Source organism: Coenobita brevimanus, chromosome 38, assembly GCF_032717465.1.
Source record: "Coenobita brevimanus isolate Jiangsu-jjx chromosome 38, ASM3271746v2, whole genome shotgun sequence".
In the NCBI taxonomy this organism is placed as follows: Eukaryota; Metazoa; Arthropoda; class Malacostraca; order Decapoda; family Coenobitidae; genus Coenobita; species Coenobita brevimanus.
Genome location: NC_136991.1, coordinates 1179612 through 1205600, shown reverse-complemented (window position 1 = coordinate 1205600; position 25989 = coordinate 1179612). Strand labels below are relative to the sequence as shown.

General features: G+C 39.4%; 1 protein-coding gene across 1 annotated transcript in view; it reads right to left on the bottom strand.

Annotated features, from left to right (window-relative positions):
* LOC145396513 (phosphatidylinositol 4,5-bisphosphate 5-phosphatase A-like) overlaps window positions 1-25110 on the bottom strand; it is a 147743-nt gene extending 122633 nt beyond the window's left edge. The window contains exons 1-9 of the mRNA XM_080269882.1: window positions 25097-25110; window positions 22364-22495; window positions 19431-19656; window positions 18774-18949; window positions 16813-17037; window positions 15894-16047; window positions 14322-14459; window positions 11816-11902; window positions 11375-11517 (exon numbers count right to left, since the gene is read on the bottom strand). Coding sequence (XP_080126008.1) covers window positions 11398-11517; window positions 11816-11902; window positions 14322-14459; window positions 15894-16047; window positions 16813-17037; window positions 18774-18949; window positions 19431-19656; window positions 22364-22495; window positions 25097-25110 — 1272 coding nt within the window. The 3' untranslated portion in view covers window positions 11375-11397. The remainder of the gene's footprint in view (window positions 1-11374; window positions 11518-11815; window positions 11903-14321; window positions 14460-15893; window positions 16048-16812; window positions 17038-18773; window positions 18950-19430; window positions 19657-22363; window positions 22496-25096) is intronic.
* Window positions 25111-25989: the final 879 nt, after the last annotated feature.

Sequence of the window (25989 nt, the reverse complement as noted above, 5' to 3'; positions counted from 1 at the left end):
GAGGCTGCCAGAGATCAAACATCAGGGCAAGCCGCCATTAGATGACCATGACCGATGCATACATGTTGAAGCCTTTATAAACAATACGACAACGATGACAACCCATCTACTCTTGTGCCTACTGAAACCAAAACCTAACTCCATCAAACCATGACCTAATCCTACTGAAATCATGATACACTCTTACTGTGAGATGAGTACTGAAACTATGACCTAACCCTATTCCCACAGTACCCCAGCAATATTCAAACAGTTACAGGTACCTAAAATCCTACTGTAAATGTGACCTAACCCTACAGATACCAAGACCTAATCGTACTGCATAAACAGCACGATGTGGTCATTATGTTTTGCATTCTCCTCTTCATGGGCATGATGCTGTCTTTGGTCAGGGGATGCTTAGTGAAGGCTTTAACATTTTGCAACCAGATCCCCTTCTGGTGTCAACAAATGGCCCTTGGGACAGAATGCAACTAAACCAAACTGACTATCATAAAACACTGTACATTTGTTTTCAAAAGCTGAACTCTTAATTCTGACCCAAAAGGTAGAGTTCAACGAATGGCACTGTAAAAACAAAATACAAATTAAGACCTTTCATATTTTTAATCATGTGTATTGTACATGTTTAAAAATTTACTGTAAGTACATATCAACACTTAAAAACAATATATAATACAGTACAAAGGAATACAATGGACTGAACCCTAAATATGGCAACAATGAGGGTAAGTTTACTGTAATTGTACTGTACTGTATATATTAAGTACCATTCCAAATTTTTTCAGAGGTCTAGAGAGCATAATGTAAGTAAAAATTCAACAGGAAAATTGTTTACCAAATATGGCAAGTTACTAGAAAAAATGTTCTCATGAAACATTACAATTTCTGACAATTCTTGATACTATCCGAGAAAGCAGGAAGAATGTTGTTATGGATCATATCCATATTTTAAGTGACTATGATGATAATGCAACCCCTTTTTATGGGCAATTTGCATACTTACTATTCTATGACATGTTGTTTGAAGCACTTTCATATTAACAGTCTGCATTAAAGTCAGACAAGAGGACAGTAATGTGTGGGAAGTGTTACAAAATCTCCCAATGCACTTAGAACGTGACCCTATGTCCTAAGATACAGAAAAAGACTCAAATATCAGAGTGAGACTGAATATTGAATAGGGAACATAAAACTACAGTGCTCCTATAAGAATGTGAACAGAAGGAAATGCAGTCCTGGTGAAAGTATGGAAAATTATCTACGCTACACGGAACTATGCTACATTGTACTTAATGGAGATAAGCCAACTGGTGTACAATGCTCTGCTCATACACAGTGCATGTGTAACACAACTTCACCAATAATGATCTGGCAGAGCTGATAAGGTGTGGTATTCTCATCAATTAAGAAAGCTCCCTAACACCTCTTCCTAAGTGATTTATTTGATTTACTGCACCTTACTGTCCTCTTCTGCATCCTTCTAATATCACCATACTCTGCATAATAACAAAAAAAGGGATATTAACCAGCCATATCCAAAATAAACTGCTAAAGAAGAGCTATAAGAGAGCTTCCTTAACCGATGAGAATATGGGCCAAGGTGTGAGACATTAGCCGACCAAATAAGAGAAAATTTCTTACACTGAAGTAATCTCAATCAAACCACCTAATACAGTAATGTTTTTCAGTGATGAGCATAAAGCAAAATAACATTGCTATATTACCTCCTGGAACATGTAGGGGTTCAGCGCTTGACTTTCATGCTTGTATTCTTGTCGGTAAGGAAGCTCTATAACACCTCTCCCTTACGGATTTACTTTTGGATGCGGCTGGCTAATACTGTTTTGTACGTTATTTATGCAGCATATGGTCATATCAGAATGATTTCATTAACACAGAAGATGACAGCATGGTGCAATTAACAAAGCAAATTGCTTAGGAAGAGGTGTTAGGGAGCTTCCTCAACTCGCAAGAATATCAGGCTCATAGTCTAAAGTGACAGGCCTGCGAACATCCCTTGTGGCATACTGATCTGTACTCTCATTGGTTGAGGAAGCTCCCTTACACCTCTTCCTATGCGATTTATTTGGCTAATTGCTTCTTACTGCCCTCTTCTGTGTTACATAAATCCTTCCAATATTGCCACACTCTGGATTAATAACATACAAAAGGATAATACCAATGATATCCAAACCTAATCAATTAGGACAAGATGTTAAGGAGATTCCTTACATGGCGAGAATATGAACCATCATGACAAACTTCTCCAGTTACCTCTTAGGGATTTGAAAGGATACACAGCTCCTGACCTTCCCCCCAGTTGGTGCATTAGACCACATGACCACCAGCCACCCCATTATACAACAGTAAATATAATAAAATGTGAGTCGATCATAACTGTTCTACTTCATATATATTTATATATTAATGTAATGTGCAAGGTCATCATCAAAACAGTAAAATAACAAAAATAAAAGTGCTGTAAGTAAATTAAGATACTTAGTAACAAACATTATTTTAAAATTTCATAACATACAGCCACTAAGCACATTATAAATAATGATACAGTAATCTATTTGTTATATATCTACAAATAAATAAATATGTAAACACAGTACACACGTCCTTCATTACGCACGGCACAGGGGTTTGATATATACCACACAAGACACTCTCAAAATGCAACTGATGGCCTCTCCTAATGACACAAACACAATACAGTATTACTCATCTGGGAATCACAGAATGGCTCACTAATTGTACTGCTGAAGCACTCCAGGAAATTCCTCTTAATACTTTTAATATGATGACACTGTTTTCTATTATACTTTATCCCACAGGTGTTACATTTTATTCAGACCAGGGTCCTGCCTAAAGATAAAATGATGCATTACAATACATTGTGAATTACCTGAAAACTTTTCCCCCAGAATAATTTGTATAATTCTTATATAAAATTTCATGAGAGGGTTAATGTGTAGGTTGGAATATAAACAACTAAAAATTGGTGTTAAAAATTCTCATATGCTGACGAGAATACAAGTAGGCCTATTATTTGCAGGACTGTGTTCCAAATATCAAATTTTCCCCCCACATCTGGTTCTGCAAACTGGGAGAACTTGCAAATCAGTTTTACTGTCATCTGGCAAAACTTAAAGCTGCAATGTTTCTATTATTTACCGAGATGTTAGCTGGCACTGATGGGAAGCCTTTATGTGGTGGTGCTGTGCACCCTGGTTGAAACAGCTGCAGCATCAATCTGGGAGTCAAACCTCATAGTTCCCTGCACCTCGCTGTGGGGATGAACCCTGGTCTGACCCTGGTGAGGCACTGTCTACCACAAGGGGATGCATAATCTCTATTAACGTACCTGTAAGACTACAGAAGTACGGTAGTTGCTCAGCCTGACTGACCAAGATTAAGCAACAACAGCAGCTAAAGAAGTAGGTACTGGAGAGGGACACCTTCATGTAGTAGTGCCACCAGTGTAACCCCTGGTCACACAAATGTCCCTCAACTTCCTCCCTATCCCTGAAAATGAGGATGGTGGACTGCAGAAATATGGCAGCTTCAGCTGGCAATCTACCAAGTTCACATCCAGATGACCCCAGGACCACAACAGCAGCAACTACAACAACAACAACGGAATCAACAGCAAACATGGAATATCAGAAAGGCAATTAATATAATGAGTACATGGTGTACAGGCCTATGAAGATTGGAAAATAGCTATTAAGTAACTAAAGGCTGACCATAGTAAGTGTGTAATGAACATTCTCTTGTATAATATACAAGAGGATGTTCATTATACACTTCCTATGATCAGCCTTTGATTACTTAATAATATTATTACTTACATCATTTTAACATTAACACAGACAGCACTGGTAATACACAAAGGATGCCAAGATGTAATGTCCACAACAAACTGCTGGGAAAGATGATACAAAATCTCCAAAGCCACTTATAATACGACCTACTGTCTTAAAAAAACATATGTACTGTATGTATATATGCATGTATGTATGTATGTAGAAAATTTATGCATGTATGTATGTAATATATAACCAATCCTATATTACTCCCTCCGAAGTGTGAGGGCCCAAGGATAGGGTGACAGCAGTAAAACTGGTAAGCCATCCTATGACTAACATATGTCCAGTACTTCTGTGATATTTCTCAACCACTCCACTCCAGTGATGTGAATTTTTTCATATTTTTGTCTCAGACAATATTATTCAGCTTAGGAGAGACTTGAGCCTAAGAGCTTAGATGTAGCCTTCAAGGTTTTTCCCCAAAATGAAAATAGTTGTCTGCAGGTAGCAAGAATTAAGCAAAAAAACACGTCATCAGATTAAAGGAATTAACCAGAAATTGAGTGGCATGGAGAGCCAGCATTAAGTGAACAAGGCCGATGCATGCAAGCATGTTGGAGCCTTTATAAACAAATGGTACGAACCAATCAAATTTCACAAAAGAACACAAGTACAAACAGAATTTTTAATAATGCATACAAACAGGTATTGATTTTCTATAATCTTATCATAATTCCTGAATTATCTGAAATAAAGAAAAGTTTTATACCGTTAAGCCACCGACTCTGAGGATGTCTTTCTCATTTTGTTCTTGCCATCTCCCAATTATTTTATTCAGCTTAAGATACACTTTCTGAATTGCAGGGGTTAGATACAGCCCTGCTAAACCCTTTCAATACAAGAGGCCTTTCCTAAGTGAAAGAGAAAGAAAGAAAGAAAAAAAAAGAAAAAAGTATTGGCAAGAGTAAACAAACGACATCACCCAGACTCAGGTGAATTAAAGCATGTAAATGACTCTTAAAAACATCAACAGGAAAACACAATACAGTACATACTTCCACCTAATCCTAGTTTGGTACAGTATTAATAAATTCCTGAAGATGGTAGGAATGTTATACAGGCGGGTCCCTTTATACCAGTGGAATATGTTAACAGAGGACTGTTCAGATGGCAAAAACTTGTACAACAGCATGTAAAACATGGTTGTGAAAACTCATATAACAGAGTACATAACTCATGGGAAAAATAGGGTTTGGCTTTTTTTTTTTTTTTTTAATTTACTTTTTATTGTAAGAAAGAAAGAACCAAAGGCGAGGAGCCCGCAAATTGTTCCCTCGAAGAAAAATAAAAAACAAGACCACAGAGAGCCAAATTCAAGATCCAGCTTGCTTCACCGAATTTGGGTCTAAACTGCCCATTCCCATAAAACTGACCATTCTCGTATCATCAGTTTCTCGTATGGTGGATGCTCGTATAATGGGACCCACCTGTAAAGTATTGTCAACAATTACAGCTCTCTATCCTCCCTCTATCATCAGGAAACTTCTCAATTACTGCAACATCATATTAAGTTTCAATATGTCATAATTTTTCCTAACAAGTTTTTATATCATAATCTTTCACAATCAATTTTAATATACATATACTAATAGTTATAATAAATTTTAATGTCATAATTCTTCATAATTTGTTTTGGTATATATAATAATTCTTAGTATTAAGTTTTCATAAGTTATAGTGCTTCATAACAACTTTTAATAAGGAATATGTAGTAATGCGCTCACAGTACGTTTTGTCATGTCACAGTGCTTCATAACATTTCAATATAGATGTATGTTAACTCTATCCATAGCCAGACACCTCAATCCCATAAGCGGTGCCACAAACAAATTGCCTCCATGTCACCCTGTCAAGTGCCATTTAGCTGCCCTACCTCCAACTCACCCCCCCCCTCTCTCTGCCCTCCTTCCAACTCACCCCCCCCCCTCTCTGCTTTGCTTCCAACTCACACTCCCTCTCTCTCTCTCTATCCTCCCTCCAACTCACACACATCCTCTCTCTCTGCCCTGCCTACTCACATCCCCTCTCTCCAACTCACACACACTCTCTCTCTCTCTCTCTCTCTCTCTCTACCCTCCCTCCAACTCACACCCCCCCTCTCAAATATCTCTCTACTCCGTCCCTCATGTCATAGTTTTACATAAATTCATACAGCATTAAATAAAATCTGTTACAGTAAAAGTGCACCACACAAAAGTCTTATATTTCAAACAGTACCTTACACAGCAAATGCTTGGTTAACACTGCAGTCAATATTTTCAACAGTTCATGAAAACTAACAAAATTGTCATCAAAAATCTTTACGCAATACAGTACATGGATGTCTCAGTTGTAAATACAGTCTTGAAGCTTGTAGGGAGTACTGTAAATGGAAGTTAAAGAATGTACCAGTAATTATGAAAAATAAACAGTTCTCAAATATTACAATCTTGCTCTAAATACCTGTAACAGGCCTGCTTCCCAATATGTAAACTGCCATTCACCATCTTTTCACACATACAGGCATAAAAACAAGAATGGATCAACATGAGAAAACACTGCCTTGCTTTTTTTTTACTGTACAATATATCAAACTTTAAAACTGGTCATACTTTAAGTCCATGCCATTTTAGTGACAATAACAAGTCAAAAGTCAATCATCATCACCAAGATATACATCTATCTCAGACCATAATATTATACCAATAGTAAATTCTGTGGCAGATGTAATATCAAAGCACTTTATCAGTCTTTTTGAGAGGTCTAAAGAGTTAAGGCCAGACTACCATAGTCCAAGACAGTTAAAGTACATCACTGATATAACTGGGCACTATACTGATGTCCCTAAACTCCCTTCCTGGCATGTCAGACAAGGAGGGTGGACAGCACTCAAAGCAGAAATTCAGTTGGCAGTCCACTGGGTTCACAACCAGATAAGCCTGGAACCTCAACAGGATAAGTACATGACTGGTACAAGACCCTGATGGCATTACATGACTAAAAAATCAAGCATTCTCACTGTTATTTATTTATTTTTTTATGTTTTGCTTACTGCTGATCCATTCCAATCAACAACATGCTGATGCATCAGATGTATACCGACCAGGGTAACTGTCATTTCCGTAGGTCAACATCCACAGGCAAGCTAAGACCAAACTAGCTTACTGCATGACATAAAAGGAATAAGGCCCCTCAAGGAATCATCATCCACTTATTATAACCTTACAGATATTAAATACAGCATACAGTATAGCTCAAGTCTGACACTTGGATGGATTTTGACCGGAAAGAGGAACACAACACAACACAATGCATGCACACATGTCTTTCTCTCTTCCCTCTCACACAAGCAATTACTGGCATGCATACACACACATACAAACACACACATGCATATATGCATACACAGTTATCTGAATTCAGAGGAAGGTAAATATCTGAATGTACAGTACAGATGAAGACTTTTATATGCCGTCTGTACTGATTCTCTGGAATACTTCACATTTTCTGTATAAATAACAACATTGTTGCACTACACTTCTCTGTTAGGTAGAGTATTTTGTTGTGTTTAACAATCAGATGTGGACACATTTATAACAGCCTCAGAATATACAAAAGCAATGTTTTGTAGGTTTCACAGCAATTGTCTCAAAACATGTATTTTATACTTTTGTATCAACTTCTGATACAAATCTTTAATATATTACAGTGTACTACATTACTGCACCCTCCTAATGAGGGGCACCTTACATAATTATAATTGCTGGTACATCACAGTCTAACAAAAATGTTGTATAATATTTTTCTGCTTACTGCCAAACTACAGAACATGCCGATATTTTCTAAAAGCACACACAATGATATTACTCTCATGTTATTGCCTATAAATGCACAATGTGGTATGACTATACATCTTCTTTTCTAATCACAGTCTATTTTTGTCTGATATACAAACCAACCAAATGTAACTACCAGACTTTTTTCCTCATTATACAGGCAGTCCTCAATACAAGTCATGGATGTGTTACAAATAATCACATTCATTATCATACAACTGGAACTGAAAACTGAGGCAACTGGTCAATCAAGACCTTCAGATTATTTTGTTCAGTTCCAGAGAAACTGTATAAACTGCAGGGATTTGATATGACCTCATTAGCCTCTTCACTACCGTGGCGTTCTTCTGTGTTCAGTCATCTGGATGAAGCATAAATAAAAAATAAAAGGATTCCATGGGCTCAGAGGGTCAACAGCAAAAAAAAATGTATTAAAAAAAAAAAAAAATGCAACTTGTAGTGAGGACTTCTATGCTACTTCTTTTACATCAGGCAGACTATAAGGCTACTACCTGGTTACACAGACACAGGTTTCAGCATCTCTTATAATATGTGCTGTTCCCACAAGAGCTTAGATGGAAATACAATAAACCCTTTTAATAATGATCCTCCATTTTACCAAGTTCTGGCTTTAACAAACTCTTTCACCCAACCAAACAATGTTTCTTATATACCAAATAAAATTTGATACACACTGAACAGTGGATGCAGCTAAATGACTGACCAAGTGTCAAGATAACTCTGCCCAGCATTGTGTAACAGTTCCATTGCCACCCCATCACTTCCCAGTTAATTTTATTGTCTTACTGTACTGTAACTTATTACTGTTTTAAAAAGTTTTGGTTACAGTACTGTATATATGTATGAACAGTATATAACACTGAGTTGTAGAGTAGTCGCCTAAAAAATGGTTGATTTGTCAGAAACAACAAACGCGTCATCAGAATCAGCATTGTGGGAAACACAATGACTATGAGAAACAAAGCTTATGATCGGGAACGCCCTAGCTTAAACCATTACCGGGTATCTCACACCATCACCCACACTACACCTCACCCACACCATCACCCACACCAGTCTTGTAGTTTGTGGCGTTGGAGAAACATTTGTATAGTGACAGATAAAGGCATATTTTGAGCCTATGGTCTGTGCTGCAGTGGATGTGGTTGCATTATGCTTGCTCTGAGGACCTGAACAAGTGCATCCCATGTCATACATGGCCAGTGTGAGATCACAAAACAGATGAGCTGGCTGTACTGTAATGTATCTAAGAAAATAATGTACACTGTGTAATTAATATGTTTCATAAATTATGGTAACTATCAAACACCGGATTTTACAAATTCTGAATTTAAAGTCACACTGCTCCTCTCAATTAGTCCATTATATAAAGGGTTTATTGTACTCTACATGTCAGCTTACTATTCAAATACTGCATAATTATTTCATTTCATTTCTTATTAGTGCAAAATAAACCAAATATAATATTACAAACCATACATTTTTGGAAACCTATACTTATTGTTCACAAACGTTACCATTTTGACATGTCAGTAATTAGACTGATATCACTGATACAATACTCTGCTCTCAGTGTGCTATTCTCCTCCAAGGTGACATAGCTTGGACCTTGACATGGTCAGTAAAACAACCACAAGAAGTGCACATGCATGTCATAATGTCTGTGATACACAGCTGGATAACTATGTTATACCATACTGTACAGTACTGTACTGGGTCTTGATAATAATGTATGGATATATCAAACTTTGCCACATTTTCTCTAACCTGATAAAGATCTCTACGTTCTTTCAGCTCAGTTCATGGTCAGGTGTAGTAAGAGTGAAGAACTAATTTGACTAGCTTCCAAGGAGACTCAGTCTTACTTCAGGAGTAAGGAATCAGGCTCAACTACGTTCATGTAATGATGACTCATTATCCAAGTTGTGGGGGTGGACCAGTTTCATCAGGTGAAAATAAACCAATTATATTTATTGTACTATTTCAATCTCAATGAAAAATTACCTCATACATCTCAGTGCATTGGGATAATTTAGATACAATCACGGCAGTATCTATTGTTTCAACTTGAGGGTCTCATTTACAAACCCATGATATAATATACACTCCACCTCCTGTCTGAGATGAAAGTTTTTCACAAAGACTATCATCTGCAGTCTTGTCAGCTTAGGAGACTTTCTCACACCTCTTCCTTGCCAATTTATTCTGCAAAACTACACCTTGCTATCATCTTACTTTCATTATGTCATTTAAATATCAACACACTGCCCAGATTTTCATCCTTTGCAGATGATTTCACTTGGCTCAGTGACAGAAAAAGACAGTGCTCCAGCCCTCCATTCTTTCCATAGCACTTCTTTGTGACTAACATCTCTATCTATCTACTGCTAGACGCCTTAATCCCGTAAGGGGTGACTAACATCATACAGGTATTCAAGTATTAATTTACACTCATAACTTTTATTCAAGATGAACTGATGTCAATTTCTGGCCAAGTAAGAGTAAAAATAATACAGTCCTTCACTCCTAAGCAGCACTATGAGAGCAATAAACCCCAACCATCCCTCAAATTTATGTCATTATGGGCCACATCAGCCTCGAGTGCCTTAACCCATTAAGCCACCTGGCATATAACTGTCATGTACGGCATATTATTTGTCTCTGCATAAAGACCATAAAGGATATAACAACCAGCCAAAATACACACTGATATTACCTTGCATATGATTTATGTCTTTCTCAAAGGGACGCAGCTTGTACAAATGACATAAAAGGACTAGAATAACTTTTTACACCTTGATACATGCAATCCTCATTATATGTAAGGGTTGAGTTATATCACATCTTTTGAAATACAATTTATACTGTACATCAGAGGAAACTGGCAGATCACAGCAATGGAATTTCATCAGGATATTTTTCTTTAACTTCCTTAAGACTTACCTACAAAACAGGATATAAAAAAAAGGCTCCTTATAACAGGGACTGTTGGTGCTCCCTCATATATTATTTATGTTTTCTTAACACTGACATATCCTGTATGAATTACATACAGGAAAATTTTAGCATCCCACTATACGCCTTATAAAATATAATGCATGTTACTTATCACTTGTTAATATCGACGGTCTGTATAAATGGCAAGAGAAGAATATTAGTGTGTCCTATGGAGAATGAAGTGGCAGGGAAGTGGTGCCAGAAAGCATTCTACGTCTACGAGAAAACACCCCACAGAAAATCCGTCCCCCTCACCCTTTTCCTCCTTTACTGGCATCCTTTTCATTGCATGCTTAAGAAGTTGCCAGCACTTTTTTACTACCAATTTATTTTGCACATTACACTGTGGTATTCTCTTTGTTATTTATGTTGTTGTGGCCCCACACTCATTTAGACATGAACCCAGTGGACTGCAGGCTGGTTTCCCTTCTCCTGCAGGTCACCATCCTTCTTTTGGGGGATAGAGAGTGAGATGAGGGGTGTTTATATGACCAAGCAATGGAGTCACTCAGATATATGGGTGCCACCACATCCAACATCCCACTCCAGTACCACAAGAGAATATGCAAAAGTAATCTGGTATGGAAGAGGAATTGCTGAGCCTCCTAAACTGACAAGAAAACCCAGAGCATAAGCGCCTCTCACTCCTCAACCCCGACCCACCTTTACTGACACTGATGTGGTTACTAAGACTGGGCCAGCACCTGGAATGGATCACTCATACCCAGGTAACAGGAGTATTTGCCGGAGTAGTACACCAGGCGGTACATCCCAGGGTGTTGTAGCAGCTCATCACTGAACTGCAGCTGTGGGAAACAAGACAACTATAGTAAAACATTCATGCTTACTCACAAACAACACTTTCACCCTAATTATACCAAACTACAAGTCATCCGAAAGTGAACCCAATGAACTGCTGCCTGAGGCTGCACTGCTGACATCCACCATCCTTCTTTCAAGGGATAAGGAGAAAACTGAGGGACATTTTATATAACCAAACAACAGAGATGCCTGGTTATAACTGTGTCAACAAATGAAGGCATCCTCCTCCAACGGTGCTTTAAAACATTAAACTATATGGTATGTAATCCAATTTTACTCTACCTGAAAACTGCGTTCAGAAGACGAGGGTGGGGGCTGCTGGGGGAGGTACATATATGTGATGTATTGGTGCATCGCTGTGAAGTCAACCTGTAACACAAAGCAGAGCTGAAAAAGCGATTTTGGAACCAGTCTTACTCAATATATAATACATTTAATCTTTTTAAAACTCTATAGGTCTTACTTAATCCATCCATCCATCATCCAATCCTATGTTGCCCCATGAGAGGCATAAAAACCCAGAGCTAGGCAAGTTGGTCCTGACATTTAAGATGAGAGTGACCAGCCTCACTCATCCCTCAGTGGCATTATGTGAGCAATAAACCCCAACCATCCCTTGGATATAAACCTACACAGGCTTAATCCGATTGGAGCACCTTAATTACCCACTAAACCACCAGGCGCCATAGTCTGGTTATATGGTTACCACCCAGCATAAAAAATGATTTCCTGGTGAACAGGAAACCATTTGGCTTGTAGCTCAGTGTAGAGTCACCCACAGGCAGAAGGAAGAGGAAAGAATGAAGGAAAGAAAGACAGAAGATGGCGTGTAAAGTCACCTGTAGGTAGAAGAAAGAGGAAAGAATGAAGGAAAGAAAGACAGAAGAGGAAGGATGAAAGAACGGAAAGGGCAGACACCCAAAGCAGCACTACATCAAGCGAGTGGATGGTGAGACTGTACTGTACATAGAAATTCAAATAAAATCAAATTACCTCTTACTTCTTCTTAACCTGTAAACTGTGACTTACCTAAAAAGAGGACATGGCTCTTACTGACACAGCCACCTCAATAAAGAACTAATTAAAATTGAATTTCCCACATTTTTTTTATGGCGCTCATTACTGCTAAGTACAGTAGATACTGACCTGCAATTCTGTATACACATATTTTAGTCTGTCCTCTTCCATCTCATACCTATTGTTTTTTGTTATATACAACCTATATATTTTTTTCAGCATCCTGAAAAAAAAAAAAAAATGTAGTGGAAAAACTATGGCCATTATCAATCTAAAAATATAGACAAATACTTCATCACATTCCCTGAGAGTCACTAAGATAAAATATCATGTGGAGAATCTTTAAAAATAAGTATTTTTTTGTGTTTCCATGAAGTGGAGAAACTGATTTCCTAAGCAGCAGTTTAAACATATTGGACTCTCTATACTGTGGCTGGCCATGGTACAGCTGATGTATTCCATGGACCGATAGCCAAACCACAATGTCAAAACTAACTATTTGCTTCCCAACAGTTGCTGGAAGAAAAGAAATACTGTACAGTAAAAGACCTCTCTTTCAGCATCTGGTCTTACAGCATTTCTGGCATTTCAGTGGTTTTCATAAATAGTCCGATTATGAAAGTTCTCTGCTCTTCTGGCACATATGCTGAACTGATCGGCATCTGCAACAGGGTCGCCAGCTCACCACTGTACCCATGCGCCTATAGTTGCCAATTTGGAGCTGTTGACGCTAGATCTAGTGTTTTTCATAATAATTTGGCGTCAATAAATATTAGATTTCCTTCTATATCTAGCATGTTTTGAAGTCCTATTTAGTGGGAAAATTTGAACACTTCACCAACAGCTTTGTGCATTTTAAAGTTGAGCTTAGCACTTTTGAAGATTTCTGCTTGTCAACACTGCATGCCCAGTTGGCCAACATGACTCATGAGCGTCTGCCTTTGTGAGCAGGACCTTCTGAAAGTTTGTAAACTTCACCATGCTATTTTACGGTGTACATATATAAATACACCTCGGTTAAGGTAAATTCATGTGTACTGTATCATTATATACATTTTATGGTACATAAGTTGCTTATTAAATATTTAAAGCTTAGGGCTGACCAATAATACTTGCTAGACACTGTGGTTGCATTGGGATGACCAACCATGATTGCTAGAAACTTTTTGGAAGGTTTTACCGGTAATGCGGCAGCTTCTGCTCTTTTAGTACATGCTGGGTCCCAAATTTGACGAATGAGAGGACTTTTACTGTATAAGATGTGTAATATGGTTTGTAACAATGTGGATCTGCTTATGGTTGACAGCTTCCTACCTAAGAGAGAGAACTGTGTGGCTAGTGGTAACTAGGCAGTGCACTGAAACTATAAATGTAACTCCTACCATTATGTTTTCCTTTCATATTTCTGATCCTATGCTATGCACTCCACTGTCTATCTATCTATCAATTGCCAGATGCCTTACTCCCATATGAAGTGGCGACAAACAAATCGACTCCACGTCGCCCTGTCCCCCGCCATTTCAATGCCCTGCTCCCAACCCACACCCCTCTCTCTCATATACCTCTCCACTCCATCCCTCCATCTCATCCTCGGCCTCCCCCTCCCTCTACCCCCCCTCCACCTCACTCACATACACTCTCCTCATCAGTCTCTCCACTGATTAGTGGAAAATATTATGATAATGTCAACAAAGACACAGTAAATGATGATTATGATGATGACGACGCTGATAATTATAGTGCTGATAACCAATGAATGGTGAAAGTGTACCTTGTAAATAGATATATAATCCCACGGTGATGTGGTGACGTCTGAGTCCAGGGTGAGGGTGAACTTTCCTCCCTCCCCAACCACCCACCTCTCCGTCACTTGGAACCTTACGCAGCGCTCCTCGTGGTTGGCAAACACCTACAGGTAAACAGCTATATTAACACTCACTCCTCCCAAGACTCATGCACAGTTGAAGAAAATCACCTAATATCATCATAATCATCATCATTATTTTTGGTGTTATGTCTGTTTTCTATGTAGCAGGGACTACTTGAAATAAAATACTAAAATTGTCCTAACTAAGAGACAGTTAGTGGTGACAATAATAACACTCTCAGGTTTCTACATACACTCACTCAGCTGAATACCATCCTCTAACATGACAGCAGAGGGAATAAAGTTTGATATAGACACACTGTGCACTGATACCATACAAGAATATACTGTGGTGAGGTGATCTGGAGGGTGAATTTCACTTGTATATACTTATTTTTATTTCATACACAGTATCACAATAATTGGCTACGATATGACTGGACTGCCCGAAAATACGATGTACATGCCAGGTGTATCATAGAAGAGGTAAATTTAGAGGGAAAATTACGAGACACACACTAACTTTCGTTTCATTTTTAAAGGCTCCAACATGCTTGCATGTGTCGGCCTTGGTCACCTAATGGCGGCTCTCCACGCTGCACAATCCATTGCAGCCTCCCTGTTCAGTCCCTTAACCCTAAGGTCACACTTAATGACCTTGTCCCATGTCTTTCTCGGTCTACCCCTCATAACCCCACCCCCAATATTAACACTTCTCACCTTCCTCACCCAATTATCATCCCCCATCCTCTCCACATGTCCAAACCACCTCAATCTACCTCTCCTCATCACAACACCAATACACTCCAGTCCCATCCTACCTCTCAACTCTTCCATTGTAAACCCAGCCCCTCCATGCCTTGGACGCAGGGACGCACTGCACATCCACCTAATCATTGTCATTTCTGTACATCTGAGCCAGCGAATATCTTCCTCCCGCACTGCCCAGGTTTCACTGCCATACAGCATTACACTCCTAACACATGCTGCATACAAAGACCCGTTAGCACGTAGGGAGAGCCCTCTCAATGTCAGGAGAGGCAAGAGCTCCCTGAACTTCTTCCAACCACTTCTCACCCTAACCACAGAGCTAGCTCCAGCCCCACCTCCAGCACACAACATGTCTCCCAAATAACAAAACTCTTCCACACACTCAAGAGATTCACCAGCAAGTTCAATCCTTTCATGTCTGACAATCTCCACCTGCTCACCCCGGCGCGCCGTACACATAAAATCAGCATTATCTCGCAGTCTACCTCTGATACCACTACATCTCTTATGCACCCATTTATCACACACACCGCACAAGATGGAATTACTTCCCACGCCCTTGTGGCAAACTGCACATGGCCACTCTCCCTCGTCTTTCACAGTACCGCCACCAACCCTAAATATCATCACTTTTGTTTTATCTGCATTTACCCTTTGATTCAGTAAATTTGTAAAGAAAGTTAAAATGCAGGTATATCAGCTTACCTTGATTTTATATGAAGCAGTGACTGGCTTATGGTCTGACTGGATGTAACTGGAGAGTGCAGCGTATGATGTCTGGTCCACACTCAACTTCACATTGTCATATGCATTTGGATGGACTTGGTGTAGGATTCTATCTGTCCATGCTGGCCGACGTCTAGAGGGAGGGAGGGAGGGAGGGGGGGGAGAGAGAGAGAGAGAAATCAGTCTACTGCAATATTCCATACATAACTCATCCAACCAGCTCAATCCCCCATCAGTTCTAAGCATCATCAACTTTCATATGGTACCCTGTTTTCTCACAAACTCATTTTTGCTGTACATCCATCCACTTTCTTCTTGGCCTACCACCTTCAAACTTACTCACATACAGCTCTTCTTGCCATTATGGCCCAAGGATCATCTGGATGTGAACTCACTGACTGCAGGCTGAAGCTGCCCTTCTGCCAACCATTATCCTTCTTTTAGTGAACAGGGAAGGGATGAGGGACATTTGTACATATGGGGACAGATACCATTCAGCAGTATCCCTCACTGGCAAAACTCACATGCAATACAGTTAATCATCTTTAGGACAGGGTAACATGCAAGACTACAAATGAGTTGTCTGTGGCAACTTCCTCCTGACAGGGGCTATAAACGGTTGAGTAGTCAGAATGAAAAGACCTCTTGTACTGAGGGGATTTAGTAAGGCTATATCTAACCCCTCATGCTAATTTATTTTATTCTAAGTTTAATCAAATTACCAGATGGAAAAAATACAGTAAAATGAAAACGACAGCCATGGCCGCTGTGGCACAATGTAAGCACTAACACACTTTCATCATTAATTTCCATAATACACATGTACTTAAAAGAAATCATACATGGACATTTCCCAATACACTTTCACCAGTAATTTCCGTAATACATCAGTACTCACGAGAAATCATACATGGATGTTCCCTCTAGGTACTTGTAAGTAGGTTGGAAGTTGAGATCTCCTTCTTTGAACATGGAGAAGGCATCTCCTGTCCGCTGGGCCTTCCGCAGTTCATCAGCTTCCGCCAACTTCCCCCAGTCACCCTCCGACACCAGACGCGCAATGGCGTCTGAAGTCATGTGTGGCTCAAACCGGAAATTCATGTCTCCCACCCAGAAGACGTAACTATGGAAGAAAAGTAGGAGCATTCTGTGTTATACTTATCTTGGTACAATGTACAGTACAGTAATTAGACAATAACAACGGGCATCCCAGGATATACCAGTACAGTACGTGAGAAATTTCTGGTTATTTTTTGGCTGATTTTGTGTAACAAATGGTACATAAACATGGGTCCAATTTTCAGTCATTACAGGACTACAATTACTGATGACCATGAAGACCTTATGGAGGAAGAATGTCTCATCAATAACTGTAGCTCCAAACTGGCTAAGAACTAGAACGATACTGATATAACATTTTTTACTATAAATAAGTCCAAGAACAACCTTCTGAAGTTTGATACATTTTCCAGAAAACCCTGTATAATCCAATAATTAAACATCATTTACTCAGACAAAATTAAGTTAAAAGTTACTTGCAGCCCAGAAACACAACCTGGCACAAGTAATGCGGCCACAGTCGAAACGATGATGATGGGAAGCTGGGGTTGCATGCTAATTTTATGTATTTTCACATTCAGCTCCTACATTCCTCATGGGGCAATGTAGGATTAGATGATGAATGAAAGAATGAAAGAACAATATTTTTCTATATATTACGTTGTTTATGGCACCTAGTGGTTTTGTGAGCAATTAAGGCGTTCCAATTGGATTGAGCCTGTGTAGGTTTATATCCAAGGGATGGGTGGGATTTATTGCTCACGTTATGTCAATCAGGGATGAGTGAGGCTGGTCACTCTCATCTTAAATGTCAGGACCAACTTGCCTAGCCCCGGGCTCCTACGCTCCTCATGGGGCAACATATTAAAAATATTCCTGGATCAGCCCCTGTAAGAGATGTGGTGAAGGAGGGTCCAAAGCAAAGCACAACAGAAGAAAACTATCAAAACTATCAATCCCACATATCACTGCAGTCTTCAAAATCCTCTTTTCACTTGAAAAATGCTACCACTTGGACATATTTTTGTGTTTTATTAAACAGATATGCTTCACATACTCCTATCAGATAATCATTCCACTGAGTGCCATGCTAAAAGGGGGCACCAAACCCTTATTACCAGTGTGTACTTCTCATACAATACACACTTCATGTGTTTTGATCCCTTGTCAACTTATAGCTTCCTCAACTTCTAACTCTCACTTTCTCACACTCTCATTTAACACAAATTCACTCGACTCCTTCAATTTAATTACTGTTTAATTGACTTATTCTTGCCAATTCTAAAGACTTTTGACAGTGAGAAAAGGTAGATGAATGCTATATCTAACCACTCCAATTTTGAAAGTCCCTCCTGAATTCAATAAAATGTTCTGTAAAAAAAAAAAAAAAAAACCTAACATACTACGCAGCTCACATACAGTCTTACAACACATGGGGTGACCTGATAAATATATGAAGCTTCAAGTGGTTATCCATCCATCCATCCATCATCCAATCCTATGCTGCCCCATGAGGAGCGTAGGAGCCCAGGGCTAGGCAGTTAACTTAGGTTAATTTTGAGTAATAAATGCTATCTCAACACTGGTGTAAATCTTAGCAAATACAAAGCTACAGTTACTGATGATATTATGGGTGAATTGTAAGGATGACTTTCTCATCCTTTAAGGTCATCAGTAGCTTCATATGGTTATGAAATGGACTGATATTGATTTGATAAAGCACTTATTATTCCAAATTTACCCAAGAATAATCTACTTTTTCAGATATTTCCCAGGACCCTCTGCATAACACAAACTAACTCATGGTAAAGGATGTTTGCTGTTTCGGTGATGGGAAATTCTAGGGTATCCACAATGGTGTTAAAGTTGTCCACACGCTCCTTGTAGCCTGAGTCATGTGCGGCCAAGTGGGAGTTCACCATGCACATAGAACAGCCATACAGGTTGAGACGCACACAACTGGCTCCCTTGTTGCCCTGGAATGTGAAAGAGGACTGGGAAACTTACAATATTCAGTACTGGTGGATGTACTATAGTAGCAGAAAGATAATATGTGCCTTAAATTCTTGCCATAATTATTACCATCATGATCTGCAACCTTATTCACAACTCCCCCACAATTACCTTGATGTACTGTACAGATTCCCCACATATTATCTAGGATATATGCAAGCAATACGTTACTTTAAGAGAAACAATTTAGCGATATGCATGATTCTGGCCCTCTGCCTTACAAAGGTTTACATGAAATCAGGTGCTTAAAAAGTAAATAAATAAATTAAAAAATATGATTTCCCCCCACATTTTAAGCAAAAAAAATAAAAGGGGGGGGAGAGGAGAATATAAAAAAGATGTCATGAAATGTGCCACATACCATTCATCTTCAAAATCCAGGCTCCATGTCACAAACAAAATCCTACTGATTTCCAATACATGTACTAAAATAGTACAACTTACCCACAGTCCACCAAGGCCGGTGCGTACAACAGCAGTGTGGATGTCCCTGACGTGTGGCAGGTGGCAGCGCTTAATGAAGATGTTAGTGACAATACCCTGGAGTCGCTCACTGGCAATCCTCACATAATCATGAGGACCGATCACCTCCCGCAGTGCATTGGTCCATGGCTCCTCAAACAGGGCGTCCATCACAACATTCTGTGGTTGTGACTTCACTTCCTGCAGGCTGGGTGTGAAGGGCAAATTATGATTAGCATTACCTTTGTTATAACCTGAAAGGAGGTCATGCTGGCTGGATGAATTTTATGCGAAGATGCGCATGACCAGGGATTTGGCACCCCTTTTTAACGGGACAGCATTCTGATTGGCTCTATCAGATAAGTATATGTGAAGGTACAGAATGTGGTGAAGTTTTTTGGCCAAACAGATGGAGCCAAGATTCCGTGGGCTTGAATGATGAGTGAATGGAAGAATGGTCCATCAAATTGGGCAAACTCTGGCAGTCTGGACGCTGCTTCTCCTCACCATACCCTAGGGTGGGAAAGGAGGTCCGGATGACAATGATGACAATGATGATGATAACCTGACAAAGATCCCCCACCCCTTTCAGCTCAGATGATGGCTAAATGTAATCAGACTGGAGGGCCTACCTACTTAACTGGTACCTAGGAAGATTCATTACTAAGGTTCACAGAATTTCATGCAATCACAATTTAGTAGGGAGTGGCCAAGTTTAATCCATTAAAAACAAACCATCTATATGTGCATAATTTTAACAACATCCATCCATCCATAATCCAATCCTGTGTTGCCCATAAGAAGAGTAAGAGCCTGGGGCTACGCAAGCTGGTCCTGACATTTAACCCGCCCCGTACCTACAACATACGATGCACGTTGCAACTTTTTTTCATGCTCAGTCCCCACAACATACGATGAACGTTTTGCTATTGCAAGGTCCGTTGTTTGCACATTTTTCAAATTTTATGCGTAATTTTTGGTACGTATACATGGGACACCTGATGCCAGGTGGGGAAATGTCTTAACCCTCATGACTTCTCCCCCCCCTGCATGCCATTGTCTCAGCAACTCACCTGTTACCAGTGACCTGGCCAGTAATGACATGTCGCACCATGGTACAAAGTTCAAGGCCAGAGTGATTCCCTAATCGATGACAAAGTGGACAAAGGTTACGTAGCATTCTTGGAAGAAACAGTCAGAAATGATGATCAGGTAATGTCGCCAAAAAAGGTGTGGTTTGTTGATGTGTTTGCTTATATTGCCTATATTATTGTGTGAAAACCAATATACTCTCGTACTACATATAATTTCCAACCAAATAAATAAATAAATGCCATTTGTGTGATTTGAAATAGTTACGCCTCCCATAGAACACATTTTCTCTGGAGCCAGGCGCCATTGAAAACAGCCAGGTGAGGGTACTGTTAGCTGTAGCAGCATTTAAAATCTCAGGTGAGCAATTTCTACGAATTTTCGATGTTTCTCATATAAAGCAGGGGTTTGAGGGGGGGGAAAAAAAAAAAATCGAAAATTTGTCAGGTTTTGGAGGGGGGGGGGTTGTAATAAATTAGTCAATATAGGGCAGGTTAAGATGAAAGTGACCAGCCTCACTCATCCCTGAGTGGCATTAAGTGAGCAATAAACCCCAACCATCCCTTGGATTTAAACCGGCACTGGCTCAATCCAATTGGAGCGCCATAATTACTCACTAAACCACGAGGCACTATAATTTGGTTATATGATTACCACCCAGCATAGTAAATGGTTTCCTGGTGTACAGGAAACCATTTGGCTTGTCACCCAGTATAGAATCACTCACAGGAAGAAGGAAGAGGAAAGCATGAAGGAAAGAAAGATGGAAGAGGGAGTGTAAAGTCAACCACAGGCAGAAGGAAGAGAAAAGAATGAAGGAAAGAAAGACAGAAGAGGAGGGAAGAAAGAGAGGAAAGGACAGACACCCAATGCAGCTCAACATCGAGTGAGTGGATGGTGAGTGCCCCCGCCTACCACAAATATCACTAGAAATGTCTCCCCTATACTGATTAAAACCATCACAAGCTGCCATCCAAAACAGTGGAAAACAACCTCATTAACTCACATGCCATCTCTCAGCTGTTTATCATGGTCTAAATAGTCAACGCAAACTTTAATCTAACCACAATCAGGCACCACTGATGTAGATCACTTATGTCATCCCCCTATAAACCACTTCATTCCACTCAGCTCTATTACAGACTTGCCTTACACACTACTGGATTCTCAGACCTCTGTGACTCAGTATCTCTTTTACATCATCCTTTCACCTTCTCCTAAGCCTCCCCCTTCCTGTCACTCACTCCGTTCACTTTGCTGCTGTTGCTGTGGCCCTATGCCTATCTGAACATGAACCTGGTGCATTGCAAAGTGAAGGTGCCCTCCTCCTGCAGTGGTAGGTGGGGTGCCATCAGCCATTCACTCAATGTAATGCTGCCTTTGGGTAACTCTACACTAAGTGACAAGCCTAATGGTTTCCTGTAACCCACAAAACCATTTTATTATGCTATGTGGTAACCAGATACCCAAATAATGGGATGACATGGAGCTTACTATGGTGTACTTGTTAGCTAGCTGGAGAGAAGCAAATGTGGCCTCCATCAAGGAACCACACCTCCACATTGTTCCCTGTGCCTCACTGTGATAAGATGCTGTCTACTGCAGGGGAACATTGGTTCACTGCATGGGACAGCTCTCCAGGAGTGGCTGTTGCCTGTGATTGATGGGTCTGCTTCACCAGACAGACTGGGGTTAATCAACAACAATAATCCTGCAGTTCACAAACCTCCATTTTGGAGAGTACCAAGGAGCTTAACTAGGCAGCAAACTTGCCTGGTTATGTCAGTGCCACCATTTGAAGGCATCCCCCTCTATTCACTTACCCAATGAAATATATATCTGGGAGGATGTCATCATGGGCTCGTTTGATGACAACATCTTTCCGTATGCCCAAAAGTGCGTGCAGGTCCTGCTCTGGCCACGTTGTCTCCACATTCCACGTCACACACATCACTCTGTTGGTGTGTTAGAAACTTTGTCGTATCCCTTCCTTATCATTTTATTTTGCACATCACATCTTAACATTGTCTTGTACGTTGTTTATGTTGTGTTAATATCAACTTAGTTTGCATCAATAATCTACATGAGGATACTGATGACTAATAAACAGTAAAACCTTGATATAATGGACTTCAATAGGCCAGAATTCGTTTTTATCGGAATCGAGGAGCTACCAGACTAAATTCCTATATATCGGAAAAAGTCCAACAAAGGCAGAAGCAGTCTGAACTTTCCTGACCACTTCAGCTATGTTCACCACAATAAGGTAAATAAAAGACATGTTTATCAGTGTACAGTACATTTATTATATATATTATACCATTTGATTAATGTAGTGAAGTTATAACACAGTACAGTACCGCAATGGTAGTCAAAACAGTTTGAAAAATGTTCGTGCGATCCAGACTAATGTCTGATATATTGGAAAAAGTCCGGATTAGTAGGAGGAAGTCCGGATGTTGGTTTTATCAGAATTTTGCATTTTTTGGAATGGCTTGGGCCCCAATTAGTCCGTTATAGTGAGGTCTTACTGTACAGAATAAATTGATATGGAAGGTGCTGTGATGTCTCCATTGGACCCTGCAATACGAGCCTTTCTTCTGTTCAGGTTAAGTACAGTAAAACCTCACTATAACGGACTAATTGGGGCCCAAGCCATTCTGAAAAAGTTAAATTCCAATAAAAGCGACATCCTGACTTCCCCCAGCTAACCCAGACTTTTTCCAATACATCAGACATTAGTCAGGATCGTACCAACAGATTTTAAACTGTTTTCATTACCAATGCGGTACTGTACTGTATTACTCATTACTAAAATTATCAAATGGTATAATATATATAAAAATGCTGTACTGTACACTGATAAACAAGTCTTTTATTTACCTTATTATGGTGAATATATCTGAAGTGGTCAGGCTGTCCAAACTGCTTCTGATTTTATCGGACTTTTTCTGATATACCCGGTATAAGAATTTAGTCCAGTTGCTCCTTGACTCCGATAAAAGCAAATTCCAGTCTACTGAAGTCTGTTATATCAAGGTTTTACTGTAACTTGTTCACTCCAATTATGTATTTTACATTTTTGTTACCTTTATATGAATTTATTAAGCTTGGCAAAGCCTTTAAAGACTGGAAAGTTGAATGCATCCTCCAATAACCACTTCTGTACAAGAGGCCATTCCTTAGTTGAATAAAATCAGCAGCAAGTAGCAAAACTGAACTTTTAAAAAAATACACCATCAGAATCAAGGGGTTAATAATACTCTTACTTCTGTGGACACTGCATAAGATCTAAAGCATATAAAACTTACAGTAAAACCTCACTACTATACCTGTACACTGGCATAACCAAGGAAAACCTGACATAAGTAAGTTTCATATGTACAAAGAGAGGAATGAGTATTTTCCCAAAGTTTGATGAATACACAGCAGAAAAGTCAATTAACGTGAAACATGTATATGCTAGCAAGGGACAGGGTTTTAACTGTATTCTGCCAGCTGCAAATTTTTCTCAGACGGAACTGGGAAGATAGCTGATTCTCTGACTGTATATGCCATCCATACACTAGCCTTTTTGTGGATACACAAAGATTCAATGCGGTCTGGGAAAAGCAACCATGTGCTTGGGGCATTACAAAGTATAGCTGAGTAAACCTTTGATATACAGAATCCTCTTTTAATGAATTTCAAATTAATGACCACCTTGAGCTGACCGAATGTTATGTTCATTTAACGAATTTTCGTTTGGTAAAAGAATGGATGCACGGGAAACACCAACCAGCGTGGCATCCCTACAGTACACACACTCCTCCACAACCCGCAGAATGCACCATCAGTTTCTAAGTGACCAGCTTCATGGGAGGAGCCATAAATATAGCATTTATCAAGAAAAAGAGTCATTTACACCTGGCTGCATGTTACTTTGTATAACTGTACAGCCGAATGATGCTTTACATTTAACAATTTTTGTATGATATGAGCCACAACACCTGGGAAATTACTGAACAGAACGATGTTTGGCTTTAATGAACTATCGTCTTTAACGCTAAGGGTCTGGTACCAAGTCGTCCATTATATCGTGGATGTACTATACTGGGTGCATAGTACAATACAGTAATCCCATGCTGGATACAATAATACTGTACATTATAAGCAGAAATCAGACTTGTTAATGAGACTTCATAAACGTACAAATTTACTCTAGACTTTTTCAACTACTGTACATGTAGTACCGGTATATCAAAAAAAAAAAAAAAACCAAGTTTGAGGTGGTTAATAAAGGCAAGTTTGATACAGCAGTGTTTGATATAGGCTAATGAGGTTAATCTACAAAATATGTTACACTGCAGATTATATACGAGTACTTTTACTATTACTGTACTGTACATACCATACATGAAAGTACAGATATACTGTACATAGTTTGTATATGGTACTGTATAATTTCTTTTTTCAAATATATCAGCATGAATCAGCATACCATATTATAATCAACACAATACAGTACTACTGATATTGTACAACGGCTGAACAAAATCATATTGCATTTTACTTACTTGAGAGTCTCCATAGTCCTTGGCAAATGAATGCTGCCTCAGCACAGTTATTCTGCAATAAAAACAATAAATAAATAAAAAACAAATGAAATAAAAACTACCAGTACTGCACTTCAATACTGGAGTAACATTCCCACTGCACTCACAGCAAACATCTGGGGTACTTTTGTGGTCACTCTCCGCTGTCATAACTACAGTAGTCCTTATCTTATCTTTGGGAAGCTGTAATCTGTGGGATGTGGGGAATGAGTTGCACTTAGAAGATAATCTAAATATATACCGGTATAAACGGGAGATGAGGAATGTAAACTGTACCTAAAAACAGAACTGGAAAATTATTAAATATGGTACTCTACAAACACCTGTTACAGTATTATACTCTATAGAAACATAATCTGAATGTTAATAAAAAAACAGTTGAGTAGTGCAAGCCATACTTAAAGACACTGGTACACAGAACGGGAAAATTATTAAATATGATAGCCTAAATATATTATACTGTACTTGCATGGACCTTGCAAGAGGGGAACAAGTCAAGAGTGAGAGCAATGGAAATGAGTTACTTGAGAGGAGCATGTGGAGTGACATGGAGGGACAGGTTGATGAATGAAGAAGTGAAGGAACGTTGTGGGGTGGATGTGGATATGGTTGAGAAGATTAGGAGAAATACACTGAGGTGGTTTGGGCATGTGGAGAGAATGGAGAATGTACGACTGACTAAGAGGGTGTATGTAGGTGACATGGAGGGAGCGAGAGGGAGGGGTAGACCAAGGATGAGGTGGAGGGATGGAGTTGAGAGGTATATGAGGGAGGGGGGAGTGAGTTGGGGGGAGGGTAGTCAAATGATGGGTGACAGAGCGACTTGGAGGCGTTTTGTCTGCGGCCACCCTTTG